General features: G+C 40.5%; 1 protein-coding gene across 3 annotated transcripts in view; it reads right to left on the minus strand.

Moving 5' to 3' along the window:
• Positions 1-5,533: 5,533 nt before the first annotated feature.
• Positions 5,534-14,813, minus strand: part of LOC139561550 (ladderlectin-like) — a 102,632-nt gene continuing 93,352 nt past the window's right edge. The window contains exons 1-6 of one of the 3 annotated variants that reach the window (XM_071378769.1): positions 8,557-8,661; positions 7,573-7,638; positions 7,332-7,432; positions 6,744-6,920; positions 5,904-6,012; positions 5,534-5,763 (exon numbers count right to left, since the gene is read on the minus strand). In XM_071378769.1, coding sequence (XP_071234870.1) covers positions 5,672-5,763; positions 5,904-6,012; positions 6,744-6,920; positions 7,332-7,432; positions 7,573-7,630 — 537 coding nt within the window. In that variant the 5' untranslated portion in view covers positions 7,631-7,638; positions 8,557-8,661 and the 3' untranslated portion in view covers positions 5,534-5,671. Of the gene's footprint in view, positions 5,764-5,903; positions 6,013-6,743; positions 6,921-7,331; positions 7,433-7,572; positions 7,639-8,556; positions 8,662-14,813 lie in introns of those variants that run through there. The other 2 variants (XM_071378770.1, XM_071378771.1) reach the window with 2 other exon arrangements.

A 14,813-nucleotide genomic window follows, 5' to 3' on the forward strand; every position in this document is an offset into this window, starting at 1 on the left:
ACGTTTATGAAGTACCTCATACCTACAGTAAAATATGGTTCTGCATCTTTCACGTTTATGAAGTACCTCATACCTACAGTAAAATATGGTTCTGCATCTTTCACGTTTATGAAGTACCTCATACCTACAGTAAAATACGGTTCTGCATCTTTCACGTTTATGAAGCTTTTTTGCTTCCCTGGTTCTGTGGCCCTTTTTAAGCTCAACGGCATCATAAACTTGGTACCAAGTACAAGGACATTATAGCCCCCAAAAAACTAGTTCTCTCTGCCGGGATGCTGACATTGGCTGCAAGTGGATCTTCAAGCAAGACAATAACCCCCAAGCACACATCAAAATCCACAATGAAATGGTTAAATGACCACAAAATCAATATGTTGCAATGTCCATCTCAGTCTCCGGACAGAAAGGACGCCTGTATCTTTGTAGTGACTGGGTGTATTGATACACCATCCAATGTGTAATTAATACCATTCTCAAAGGGATATTCAATATCTGCTTTTTTTATTTTACCCATCTTTCAATAGGTGCCCTTGGTTGCAAGGCATTGGAAAACTCCCTGGTCATTATGGTTGAATCTGTGTTTGAAATGCATTGCTCGACTGAGGGACCTTACAGATAATTATATGTGTGGGGTACAGAGATGAGGTAGTCATTCAAAAATCATGTCAAACATTATTATTGAACACAGAGTGAGTCCATGCAACTTATAATGTGACTTGATAAGAACATCTTTACTCCTGAACTGGTTTAGGTTTGACATAACAAAGAGGTTGAATACTTATTGACTCAAGACTTTTCAGCTTTTCATTTTGCTTTTATCATCAAGCTGCAAATTTAGAGTGAAAATGATTTTCCCCCAAATGAGAAACTCACGCGCTGCAAATATATTCCAGTTAGGCTCTACACCCATTGTAAAGAGGATTAATGGGCTTCATTTTAACAAGTTATTTGGCCACTTTAGTTGTGATACAAACCTTATCAAAACATATGGTGCGGCAGGGTAGCCTAGTGTTAGAGTGTTGGACTAGTAACCGAAAGGTTGCAAGATTGAATCCCCGAGCTGACAAGGTACAAATCTGTCGTTCTGCCTCTGAACCCACTGTTCCTAGATCGTCATTGAAAATAAGAATTTGTTCTTAGCTGACTTACCTAGTTAAATAAAGGTAAAATAAAACATATAGGCCTATGGGCTCAGCTACATGAGGTGTGGCACTATGATTTGAAAAAGTGGCCCAAAAAAAGGTATGTGCTGTTTCTTGAATTCCACTGGGCATCATTCACAACTGATGGGCTAATATTGTCACCCATCAGACTATTCTTGATTTAATCTTGTCTTTAAATGTACTAAATGTGTGCAATTTGTTTTGATTTAGAATGGACAATTATCATGCATCTGTCTCGAAACAGGGGCCATAATGTTTTATTCCAGCCCAGGTGAATTTAGATTTTGGCTAGATGGGGTTCATTGTATGTGCAAAGTTTTACGCTGATCCAATGAACCATTTCATTTCTGTTCAAAATGTTGTATCAACACTGCCCAAATGTGCCTAATTTGTTAATGAACATTATCTGACTTATTAAACATTATCTGACTAGGCACAATTTATATTTTGGCTGCTAGATTGCAGCAGTGTATTAGCAAAGTTTTGCATTTCTATTCAAAATGTTGTATAAAGCCTACCCAAATGTGCCTAATTGGTCAATATATACATTTTCAAGTAGATAACTGTACACTCTCCTCAAACAATAGCATGGCATTTTTTCACTGTAACATCTACTGTAAATTGGACAGTGCAGTTTGATTAACAAGAAGTTAAGATTTCTGCCCGAAAAAGACATGTCTATGTCCTGGGAAATGTTCTTGTTACTTACAACCTCAGGCTAATCACATTAGCGCACGTTAGCTCAACCATCCCGCAGGAGGGACACCGATCCCGAGGTGAACTGAATTGGAGAATTTAGTATGTGTGTGTGTTTGTGTGTGTGTGCGCTCGCTCGCTCGCTCGTGCTAGTGTGAGATCCTAGACCCATTATAACCCCACCACTATTCCACTACATGGCCCAATCTGATCCTAGACCCATTATAACCTCACCACTATTCCACTACATGACCCTATCTGATCCTAGACCCATTATAACCTCACCACTATTCCACTACATGACCCAATCTGATCCTAGACCCATTATAACCTCACCACTATTCCACTACTTTGCCCAATCTGATCCTACAGCAGGCTGACAGCCTGGGAGAACGGGACACTATCGTTCATCACACCTTGTAACTCTTCTGCTGTAAAATCTCATAACCCAAGGAGTTCTCTGCAGCTACCACCACAACATCTATTTTCTGTGATTTGTGTTCCATTTCTGCATCACAGTTGATAACCATGGCTATGAATGCTAAGAAACCTTACTGAAACACATGTTATTCCTATCACTCTCTATTGGCCTCGGCATACTCACAGGGAGCCTCTCAGGATCCCTCTAAACTGGACCCATCTTCCTCTACGACTCTCTTCACTGCCTATGAAGGTTCCTTCAGAGAAAATGACTCAAGTAAAGGTGAAAGTCACCCAGTAAAATATTACTTGAGTAAAGGTTAAAAATTATTTGGTTTTAAATATACTGAAGTATCAACATTAAATTGAATTGATCAAATTTACTTAAGTATCAAAAGTAAAAGGATACATATTTTCAAATTCCTTACATGAAGCAAACCAGACGGCACCATTTTCTTGTTTTTTTAAATATAATTACGCATAGCCAAGGGCATACTCCAACACTCAGTCACAATTTACAAACAAAGCATTTGTATTTAGTGAGTCTGCCAGGTCAGAGGCAGCAGGGATGACCATGGACGTTCTCTTGATAAGTGGGTGAATTGGACCATTTTTCTGTCCTGCTAATCATTCAAAATGTAACGAGTACTTTTGGGTGTCAGGGAAAATGTATGGAGTAGAAAGTACATTCTTTTCTTTAGGAATGTAGTGAAGTGAAAGTTGTCAAAAATATAAATAGTAAAGTAAAGATACCCCCAAAAACGACTTAAGTAGTACTTGAAAGTATTTCTCCTTAAGTGCTTTACGCCACTAACTAATGGCCCGACAACAGGATCTCTTGTTGGGTTAATGAGGCAACTAGTCACACCTGTGACAGGTCCTTTAAAAGGAGAGGTGGAAGAGGTAGACCATAACTCACAGACAACAGAGAGACACCCAGTGAATCCCTTGGAAGAGTGCAGAAGGTGAGAGTGCATCATTATTTAATCAACTATCTGCATCTCAAATGGTACCTAAATGTTATTTGCCCCTTGTCAAACGTAGTACAATATATAGTTGTGCCTTTTTGTGGAGCGGCCCCCTGAATTTAAGCGCATAGACTAATCCGTACCTTTGCAGTAAATGGGTAGTGTCTGACAATATCTGTAATGCTTCCCTTTCCCTATGTAGTTCATTGTAGGCCCTCGTCAAAGGTTGTTCACTACATAAGGAATGAGGAGCCATTTGGGAAGGATACATATTCCTGTGTGCCAGGCTAATCTATTGTATGTGGTTGAAGAAATGATACCTGAGTTTTGGCAGAAGACTAGTAGCACCGTGTTGCCCATACTCGCTTCTTGGGGTCCTCAGTACTGGGTTTAGAAAATGCTGCTTAAGTTTTGTACCTTACAGTGGGTTTCCTTAACCTCTCCTCTAGTACCCACAGCCATTCCAGATTTAAAATGCTCAACTAATCTTTCTCTTTGAATCACTAACCTTAGATCTTCATCAGATGACACTCATAGGACTATGTTACACAATACATGTTTTGTTCGATAAAGTTAATTTAAATGCAAAATGTTCATTTCACCATGTTCAGAAATGCCTCCGAAATTGCAGAGCCACGTCAAATAACATATACTCATCAACTATGATGAAAGATACATGTTTTACACAGAATTAGATACACTTGTTCTTTATGCAACGGCTGTGTCAGATTTCAAAAAGCTTTACGGCAAAACACAACATTAAATAATCTGAAAACGGCGTTCAGCCACAATAGCAAGCCATACAGTTACCCGCCAAATTATGCAGTCAACAAAACTCAAAAAGCATAAATCTAAAACTAACTTTGCTGATCTTCGTCGAAATGCACACCCCGGACTCCCACTTCCACAAGAAATGTTCGTTTTGTTCGGTAATGTCCATCATTTTCTCCATTTCTGCTTTTTGTGACTCGTCTTTGGCTGGAAAAATGAGTCTGATTTTGCGGTGACCTAACAATCGTTTGTGATGATTTCGCTGAAAAGCCTATTTGAAATCGGACACGTTGGTGGGATTAACAAGATTACCTTTAAAATGGTTTGAGAGACATGTATGTTTGAATGTTTAAATTTGGCCCCCTGCACTTCCACTGGCTGTTGTCATATCGATCCCGTTAGCAGGATTTCAGCCATAAGACATTTTTACTGAAAAATGGAAAGTGCAAGGAGAGGTTTGTTCCTTGTATGATCTAAATAATTGTTTGATACCATCTATTTTCCAATCTTACACAGAAAATATTCCCAATTCAATGGATAATGAGGTAAGATAAGGTTAGCTGTATTGCGTGCAGAAGACTGAACTGCTCACTTGTCTGCAGGTACACAGACAAGGCATGTCAATTGGAATGTAACACAGATCACATCCACCTCTTCAATTAATACCACATGGACCAGGTATTATAACTATTAGCAAAAGTTGTCCCCACAAAAACCAAGGTATCAAATCTGTCGTGAGCTTGTTTTGTTAATCAGTATAATAAAAATGTTAAGGGTTGACAGACTTCAACCTCCCTACACCACTGATGAATGTAACTGGAATCCTGTTTGATGTTGCAGTGCATGGTGAGCATTCTGGCTACGGATAGAGAACATCAACACCCCAGATATAAAACATTGGACTTGAAGCTCCGCTGGCATTTCACCTCATGATTTAATTTTTTCTTCAAGGATCACTTACAAGGGGTTCCGCCTAGTTACAATTTGAAGAAACCCTAAAGGATACTCCAGGAACCTGCGACTGAGTGGCACAGCAGTGAAAGGCACTGCATCTAGGTGCAAGAGTTGTCAGAGTACCTGGTTCAAATCCAGGCTGTAGCACATTCAGCCGTGATTGAGTCCCATTGGGCAGCGCACAATTGGCCCAGCGCCGTCCGGAGTAGGTGGTCATTGTAAGCTAGAAAGTGGATTTGCCTAGGTGAATATAAACCATGTATTTTTAGAGTGGTGACAAAAAACAGGCATAATGCTTAATGACCTTTTCAGTTCTATATAACAGTTTATGAAACAAATATTCATAAACATATCAACCTTCAGTATCTGAAACATATTGCGTAATTTCACAGGTGTACATTTACTAAAAATGATGCACAATGACAGTTATGTCCTGGTGGCACAGTCGAGCATGGCACTTGCAACATCAGGGTTGTGGTTTTGAGTCGCACAGGGGACCCGTAAGAAAAAGTACTAACTAAAACGTATCATTCATGTTCAATAACTCATGAGACAAAATAGTGTCCACATTTTATTGGCTGCAAACAATTCGTCAACATTTGTGTAGTAACTGAGACTTCATTTAACAGCAACAAAGTATTTGACGTTACAATGAAGTATTAAGGATGCAGACACTACAGAATAGCATTGCTGCTTTTAATGTATAGTCTGGCGAAGAGGCAGGAGTCTCAGGGAGCACACCGAGGGCAAGCTCCTTCCACATATTTCATTGTGCCAACACTTTTGAGCTGAAGACGAAACACAACCGAAATATTCAGCTGTACACCGATAACAGTAGGAAAGTCTACATGAGAATAAATAGTTAAATGAACTAGGAATAAGTTTAATTTGATGACTGGATTAGTGAATGATACTGGGCTTATTGTACCTCCAAAGTTGATATGAATACAAGTCTTTCTGGCACCAGCAGCGGGCCTTCCTTTAGCCCAGTTCTGGTGATCAAAGTCGGAGCCATCGCTCCAGAACCACCGCCTGTCCTGAGGGGGGAAAGTGGGGTTTCAGAATACAAACTAAATGTAGTCCTTTCTATTCCACCTGCAAACAACAGTTAAAGCTACCACTACTTCAAAACCATCCGACTGGGACTGTTGCTTGTGTAAAGAACATGGAGCCTAATCCTCACATTTGCAATCATCCCAATACATTTCAAAGACCATAACTAGTCTACAACTGTTGAAGCTAGAAACCCCATACACACGTTTACAAGAAGACTGTCTGAAATATATTACTTTGAAACTAGAACCGTTTTAAATGTATAAAAGCCTCCTACTGAAGTTGACAGTTAAATACATTGAAGTAATTTAGTAGATTCATCTAGAATGACTTACAGGATCAATTAGGCTCAGGGTGTTACTGAAGGGCACATCAGATTTCACACAGTGAGCTCTGGGATTCAAACTAGCAGCCTTGCCTTTATTGGCCCTATGGTCTTAACAGCGAGGCTTCCTATCTCCTGGGCACTCTTGATATTTTATATGGAACCCATTACAGTAGCTGTTGAAAAGCAGCATCTACTCTTCCTGGGGTCCACACAAAGCATTAGGCACAGCACAGACAGAACTACATCAACAAATTACAGGTAGCCTACATGCCACACCTAACGTTTACATTTATTTAAACCAGGTTTGCTGTTCACTTGAGCAATTTGAGCTGGAACGGCGTTACTTGCAATAATGGCTCTATATGACGCTGTGCTTAATGGTCCCACCTTAACAGAATTAAATCCGCCAATCCAGGTAGGAGGGAAACCAACAGTCTTCACCAAGACCAATGCCTGTAGAAACTGATCCTCCTCGGAGCTGTGCACAGATGCCAGGTTTGCGCCAAGGTACTTCACAACGTTGGGTACAGACACCAGTTGATCACCAAGGGACACACAGTGCCTCTAGAGAAGAAAGTATTTATTTAACTAGGCAAGTCAGTTTAGAAAAATATTATCTACAATAATAGCCAAGCAATTAACAAACACATTTCATCTATTAGTCAGTCGGCCAGCCTCGCTGAGAATTTGTCTTCTGGACTCTCAACCAAATATTGACCATCACAACTAACTCCCTTTTAAAACATTTCTTAAAGATACTAGTTCATCTCTGTCTTAAGCCATTTCCTGTGGGTCCCAATATACAGGAGGCACAACACACTAAATATTCAATTTATAGAAAATTCCCATCTTAAAGGGAAGCTCAGTATTTCACATCAGTCATGTGTTGCCGTTTAAGAAAGTATCACCTTTAACGTCAGAGCTAATTTCAACAACACTTCCCCTATAAATTCACAGTAGATGTAAGGGTGATACCTCTGCTTCAGGCCAGCTCCTTGTAACCTTTACAAACATTAAGCAGCTTGATCCATATTTGGTCCAACCGGAAGGACACAAGTCTTCTTCTAGAATTGAATCTGTAAGGAGAAGTTACATGTGGATTTAAAGGCTATTGGAGACAGAACTACAAATCACAGCTACAATTTTATTTGTAGATCAGTCAGTCACCTCTGCTACAAGAAAAATACAGAACGAGTCAAGAAAAGTGGACCCTTACTTGCATCTCCCAGAGCAAAGGCAGCACTGAGAAGCAGAAGACTGGTCAACATGGTCATGGAGTCTCCTGAGAGAATGAAGCCATCAAAATCACAGATTCAACTCCATACAGTAGATTAGAACAGGAATATGTCTGCTTTCCTAAACACCAACCTAATCCCTAAGAAGGACTGAGGAGAATTTCTGGGCAGGTATTTCTCACCACTCAGACAGGAGTAATAGAGTTCTAGTTCCCAAATGTAGAAATGCCCTGCAGCTTTGGCTATTGCCAAATGTCAGAATACAGGCATTACGGTTGAACCATTTTCCATTCTGGTTCTTTTATTATCCAACAAAAAATAAAAAACAGTACACAAGGCTGGCAGGTAAGGCTTAGTGGCTTGTAACACCAGTAGGTAAGGTGAAATGGCCATCAGGAAAGGCTGTGATAAGACGTCGTGGTGCTGGAGGGTACACACCACATTAACATACGACTGACCAGTAAGCTACACCACAGCCCAATATTAGACCAATTAATTAATGAAGCAAGATCAAAGGACATTCCATAGCAACAGCTAGCAGAACATGGTTCAATGAGGTACCTGCTAGCAGCATGTGTCCCACCTCTGAAGATCAATCCATAATACACTGGATGGTTCTGATTAGTCACCATGTACAGCACTGATCAATAACTACATTAGTTTTGAGAGGGGGGGGGGTGAAAGTAAAAACAGCATTTCATAGTCCCTGTGTTCACTGAGACACAGTGCAAAAGGCAACCGAGCAGAACAGTCTACAGGATTATAGATGTAAGACACATTCTGCTAGCAGGGATATTTTGGACCATGTCTCATCTCACAAGCTGTAACACTTCACTTACAGTTATATTAAAGGTAGCTAGCCCAGTATTAGACTCCATAACAATACACAAGCTAGGATGAACAGGATATTATGTCACAACGCAGGAATTTAAAACCATAGAGACGTTACAATAGCAGAAACTTACTTTAGCCAACCAACAACAGGAACAATAAAGAAACTGGGACACCACAAACACTGAACAATCCCAAGTTAAACATGCGGATTATATACCATAAGAATGGAAGAGGAATTGGTGATTAGCAGAGTGAGTTCAGGTGTGGTGAGTCAGCAGGAAAGGGGCGTGTCCAGAGGGTAATTGGGAGATTGTGGAATTAGCATTATCCTTCAAAACAAGTGCACTACATGTGTCCAGGGCAACATATTCACTATGGGCTCTGGTCAAAAGTAGTGCACTTCATAGGGAATAGAGGGCTAGTCGGGATACATTCACATACAGTATTAGATGAACAGATGTTGAAATCTCCCTTTCTGAAATGCCAGTTCTAACTCTCCCTTTGGCTGAGATTGAGTCCTACGTCTCCCTCCTCTCTTTTTTAAGGACCCATGCAGTCAGACCCCTCCCTCTCGAGTTTGGTGAGCAGGTTGGTGGAGATGGCGGAAGCAAAAGTGTCATTTGAAGTTGAAAGCAGGTTGAGTACAGTTAGTGAGAAAGATGAGTGGAGAACAGTGGAGTCCAAGAATGGAACAAAAAGGGTTCAAATTGTTGTGGAAAATGAGTCTGATTAATCGTTGTTTGTTGGACTACGTGATGTCATCACGTAACCATAAAGCGTCAATCCTTTAATTATAAAAGCAAAGGGTTTTATTTTGATTTGTATTATGCCCACTGCATGCAATTCTTTTTTATAATGTAGCAGGCAATTGTTACATCTTTTTTCTATGCAAACTCTCTAAATGTTGACAAAAAAACTAAAGCTGGAGGTCTGGAGGAGAGAGAGTGAAAGTAGGACCAGGGTTTGTGTGGTAGGAGAGGAGGCGGGGGAGAGAGGTATGGGGAGAGGGGATAGGTCAGAGGAGGAAGGGAGAGAGGTGAGATGGAGAGAGGAGAGGTTAGGTGAGGAGAAGAGAGGAGGAAAGATGATGGGTCAAGGTGTTAAAGGGATATTGTGAGATTTTGGCAATTTAGCTCTCTTTCTTTAGTTTTGAAGGACGTTTTTAAATGAACTACTGTAGCTTCAGCACAATTATTAACTATGAGATCGGGTGCGCGCCCAGTGGTCTAGGGCACTGCATCGCAGTGCTAGCTGCGCCACCAGAGTCTCTGGGTTCGCGCCCAGGCTGGGCTGGGTTCGCGCCCAGGCTCTGTCGCAGCCGGCCGCAACCGGGAGATCCGTGGGGCGACGCACAATTGGCATAGCGTCGTCCGGGTTAGGGAGGGTTGGGCCGGTAGGGTTTTTAGGGATCCTTGTCTCAGTATGTAAAAAAAAAATGAAATAAAAAATGTATGCACTCTACTGTAAGTCGCTCTGGAAAAGAGCGTCTGCTCTTGGCCGGTAGGGATATGCTCGTCTGAGTATGCTAAAAATATAATAAAATGTATGCACTCTACTGTAAGTCGCTCTGGATAAGAGTGTCTGCTAAATGACAAAAAAAGATCAGATCCCAAAGACTTCTAGTCATTGTGCTGACGCTGAGTCAGCGATCCCTGGGAAAACTACCTTCAAAGTCCTTCAAATTGCATGCAGAGACAAAATCTGATTCTGGGTAAAATACAAAATGGCTTAGAAGGAGGAAATAGCACCGGTTCCAATCCAAGTGCCATTTATCAAACTCCAGGCGGTGCTATGGTCAGATGACATGAAAATAGAGCTCTTTAGTCATGAACTTCAGTGGTGGTTTTGGTGTGGAAAAACAGAAGCATGTGCAGAGAAGTACCTCATACCTACAGTAAAATATGCTTCTGCATCTTTCTAACGTTTATGAAGTGATTTTGCTTCCCTTGGTTCTGTGGCCCTTTCTAAGCTCAACGGCATCATAAACTTTATCAAGTACCAGGACATTATAGCCCAACTTACCACATTAGCTGACTTACCTAGTTAAATAAAGGTAAAATAAAACATATAGGCCTATGGGCTCAGCTACATGAGGTGTGGCACTATGATTTGAAGAAGTGGCCCAAAAAAAGGTATGTGCTGTTTCTTGAATTCCACTGGGCATCATTCACAACTGATGGGCTAATATTGTCACCCATCAGACTATTCTTGATTTAATCTGGTCTTTCTTGAAATGTACTAAATCTGTTAAATTTGTTTTGATTTAGAATGGACAATTATCATGCATCTGTCTCGAAAAAGGGGCAATAATGTATTTTTTTCTTCTTCTAATTATAGATGAAAGGCGTTGGAAGTGAGATGTAGAAGACTGACAGTTGTCTTTACTGTACTACAGGAACTGAATCACATTCCATACAAATAAATACATGAAGAAATACTGATATTAAACTGTTGTTTTACTTACTTCATTGTTGGTGTGATATGCTGGAACAATTAATCTTATCCAGTTCATTTCTGGGAAGTGGGAGGAGAGGACTAGGACTGTTATGGTGACTGTATTACCACCACACCGGCAGTTACAGGACATGAAGGCAGTTAAATTCCACGTGACCATGTAGTAGTTAGGCTTCTCCAAGCTCTGATGCTGGTGATGGTCATTAGTAGTCTACCACACTTGCTAACTGCCTGGTACTCAGCACTCTATTGTCCCTCTAATCACTCTGACATCAACTCTGATTGGTGGAAATCAAAGATGGACAGCTGAGAAGGGGGTTGACCTATACGATATAGAAGGTCACTTTCTCAGTTTAGGTCTTTAGGTTCTACTCTGTCTGCCCCTTAGATAGCACCCTATGCCCTCCGTAGTGCACTAGTGTTGACCTATACCCTACGTAGTGCACTACACGTTTGACTTCAGAGCCCTATGTCAAAAGTTGTGCACTATATAGGGAATAGGGTGCCATTTGGGAGACAAGCCTATGTAATATATATATATATATAATGGTTACGATCACTCCTCTTAATCCTGGTCCATGGGACCCACACGGGGAGCAGGGATTAGTTCCAACCCAGCACTAACACACTCGTTAACAGCTATAGTCAAGGTTTGATGATTAGTTGATCAGCTGAAGCCGGTCTGTTAGTCAGTGCTGGGATGGCTCTAAACTCTGCACAGGACCAGGGTCGTCCACCACTGATGACATCACTTCCGTGTTGACCTTGACCTTCAACCCTTGTTTTCCTGGTACTAACGTGACACAGAATATAAAGCATTGATTGAAGAATTTGTCTCTGTGTGTGATTTGATTGTTTTTTCACAAACTGATGCTGTTCACAACAACCACTAGATGGAAGCAGAGAAAAGGCAAAGAACCCTGAAAACCTTGACATGACTGGGAAAGGGGGATACCTAGTCAGTGTTACAACCTAGTCATTCAACTGAAATGTGTCTTCCTGCATTTAACCAACCCCTCTGAATCAGAGAGGTGCGGGGAGGGGGGGGGGAGCTGCCATAATTGACATCCATGTCCTCAGGTCCCAGGGAACAGTGACAAGACAGGCGGTATATAGTGACGTTACCCATAGATGCTGATCTGGGGTCAGTTTTGCATTTCCCCCACTAATGGTTAAGGTTAGGATTGGGGGAGAGGAAGCTGATTCTAGATCTGTATGTTGGGGGGGGGGGACTTCAACATGGGTAAGATGTATAGTATAAGAATCTAATCAGATTCCTGTATGTTCTACCTGGAACTTGTCAAATACAAATGGCAGCAAATACACTATCAAGAATCATACAATATTATTTCAATGGCTGACGTATGAGTGAGTCACATTTAGACTTAACCGAAGTGTTGCATGTTCTGTATAAAAACACACGAGAGACTTATCAGCTCAGCCTTCTAAGGTGTCAGATACAGACCGTGCATAGACCTTTTCAGGTGGCAGAGGCTCTGATTCCCCCCCCCCCCCCCCCCCCTGCATTTCATCACAAATTGTCAGCAAGCCTTCTAAAAATGTGATTGACATAGGGAAAAGAGGGTGGGGCTATCAAATCTGGTCACATCTGTTTAGCGGGTGGAGTGAAATGCTTTTGTTTCTTGATCCGACATCACGGTAATACCTATATCAGCTGATCATTGATAACCTACATTTTACTAGGCAAGTCAGTTGATAACGTCTTATGGCTGGGGCCAGTATTGAGTAGCTTGGATGAATAAGGTGCCCGGAGGTGCCCAGAGTAAACTGCCTGCTATTCAGGCCCAGAAGCTAGAATATGAATATTATTAGTATATTTGGATAGAAAACACTTTGAAGTTTCTAAAACTGTTTGAATGATGTCTGTGAGTATAACAGAACTCATATGGCAGGCAAAAACCTGAGAAAAAATCCAACCAGGAAGTGGGAAATCTGAGGTTTGTAGGTTTTCAAGTCTTTGCCTATCCAATATACAGTGGAAATTTGGTCTGATTGCACTTCCTAAGGCATCCACTAGATGTCAACATTCTTTAGAACCTCGTTTCAGGCTTCTACTGTGAAGGAGGAGAGAATAAGAGCTGATTGAGTAAGGGGTCTGCCAGAAGGCCATGAGCTCACTCAGGCGCGCTCCCGTGAGAGGTAGCTGCGTTCCAATGCATTTCTAAAGACAAAGGAATTCTCCGGTTGAAACATTATTGAAGATTTATGTTTAAAACATCCTAAAGATTGATTCTATATGTCGTTTGACATGTTTCTACGAACTGTAATGTAATGTTTTGACTTTTCGCTGGCCTGCGCGTCGTGAATTTCGATATGTGAACTAAAAGCGCAAACAAAAAGGAACTATTTGGACATAAATTATGAACTTTTTCTACAAAACAAACATTTATTGTGGAACTGGGATTCCCGGGAGTGCATTCTGATGAAGATTATCAAAGGTAAGTGAATACTTATAATGCTATTTTTGACTTCTGTTGACTCCACAACATGGCGGATTTCTGTATGGCTTGTTTTGGGCTCTGAGCGCTATACTCAGATTATAGCATGGTGTGCTTTTTCGGTAAAGCTTTTTTGAAATCTGACACAGCGGTTGCATTAAGGAGAAGTTTATCTAAAGTTATCTAAAGTTCCACGCATAACACTTGTATCTTTTATCAATGTTTATGATGAGTATTTCTGTAAATTGATGTTGCTCTCTGCAACATCACCGGATGTTTTGGAAGCAAAACATTACTGAACATAACGCGCCAATGTAAACTGAGATTTTTGGATTTAAATATGAACTTTATCGAACAAAACATACATGTATTGTGTAACATGAAGTCCTATGAGTGGCATCTGATGAAGATCATCAAAGTTTAGTGATACATTTTTATCTCTATTTCTGCTTTTTGTGACTCCTCTCTTTGGCTGGAAAATGGCTGTGTTTTTCTGTGACTAGGTACTGACTAAACATAATCAGATGGTGTGCTTTTGTCGGAGATTTTGTGGTGGGATTAACAACAAGTTTATCTTTAAAATGCTGTAAAATACTTGTATGTTTGAGGAATTTTAATTTTGAGATTTCTGTTGTTTGAATTTGGTGCCCTGCACTTTCACTGGCTGTTGTCATATCGATTCCGTTAACTTCTTGACGCACAGATCCCTTTAGCGGGATCATCTTCGTAAACAACCTCTGAATTGCAGAGCACCAAATAAATAAAAAATAAATATATATTTATAATCATGAAATCACAAGTGAAATATACCAAAACTCAGCTTAGCTTGTTGTTAATCCACCTATCGTGTCCGATTTTGAAAATATGTTTTACAGCGAAAGCAATCCAAGCGTTTGTGAGTTTATCAATCACTAGACAAAACAGTAAGAACAGCTAGCCGCAAATTAGCTTGGTCACGAAATTCAGAAAAGCAATAAAATTAAATCGCTTTCCTTTGATAATCTTCGTATGTTTGTACTCACGAGACTCCCAGGTACACAATAAAGGTTAGTTTTTTTCGATAAAGATTAGTTTTATAACCAAAAACCGCCATTTGGTTTGCGCGTTATGTTCAGAAAACCACAGGCTTGTTCCGGTCCTGAAAAGGCAGACGAAAATTCCAAAAAGTATCCGTAATGTTCGTAGAAACATGTCAAATGTTTTTTTATAATCAATCCTCAGGTTGTTTTTAACATACATAATCAATAATATTTCAACCGGACGGTGAACTATTCAATACTACAGAGAAAGAAAATGTCGAGCTACATCTCTTGGACACCTGACGCATTTTGATAAATCTCACTCATTTTTCAAAACAACAAAGCTGAAAGTCATGTCTCAAGTCAGTTTACCAGTTTACCTTGGGAACGTTATTTTTCCAAACATATAAATAGTGCCCCCTAGCTGAAAGAAGTTAACGGGAAGTTAAACAGTTT

Source organism: Salvelinus alpinus, chromosome 31, assembly GCF_045679555.1.
Source record: "Salvelinus alpinus chromosome 31, SLU_Salpinus.1, whole genome shotgun sequence".
Lineage (NCBI taxonomy): Eukaryota > Metazoa > Chordata > Actinopteri > Salmoniformes > Salmonidae > Salvelinus > Salvelinus alpinus.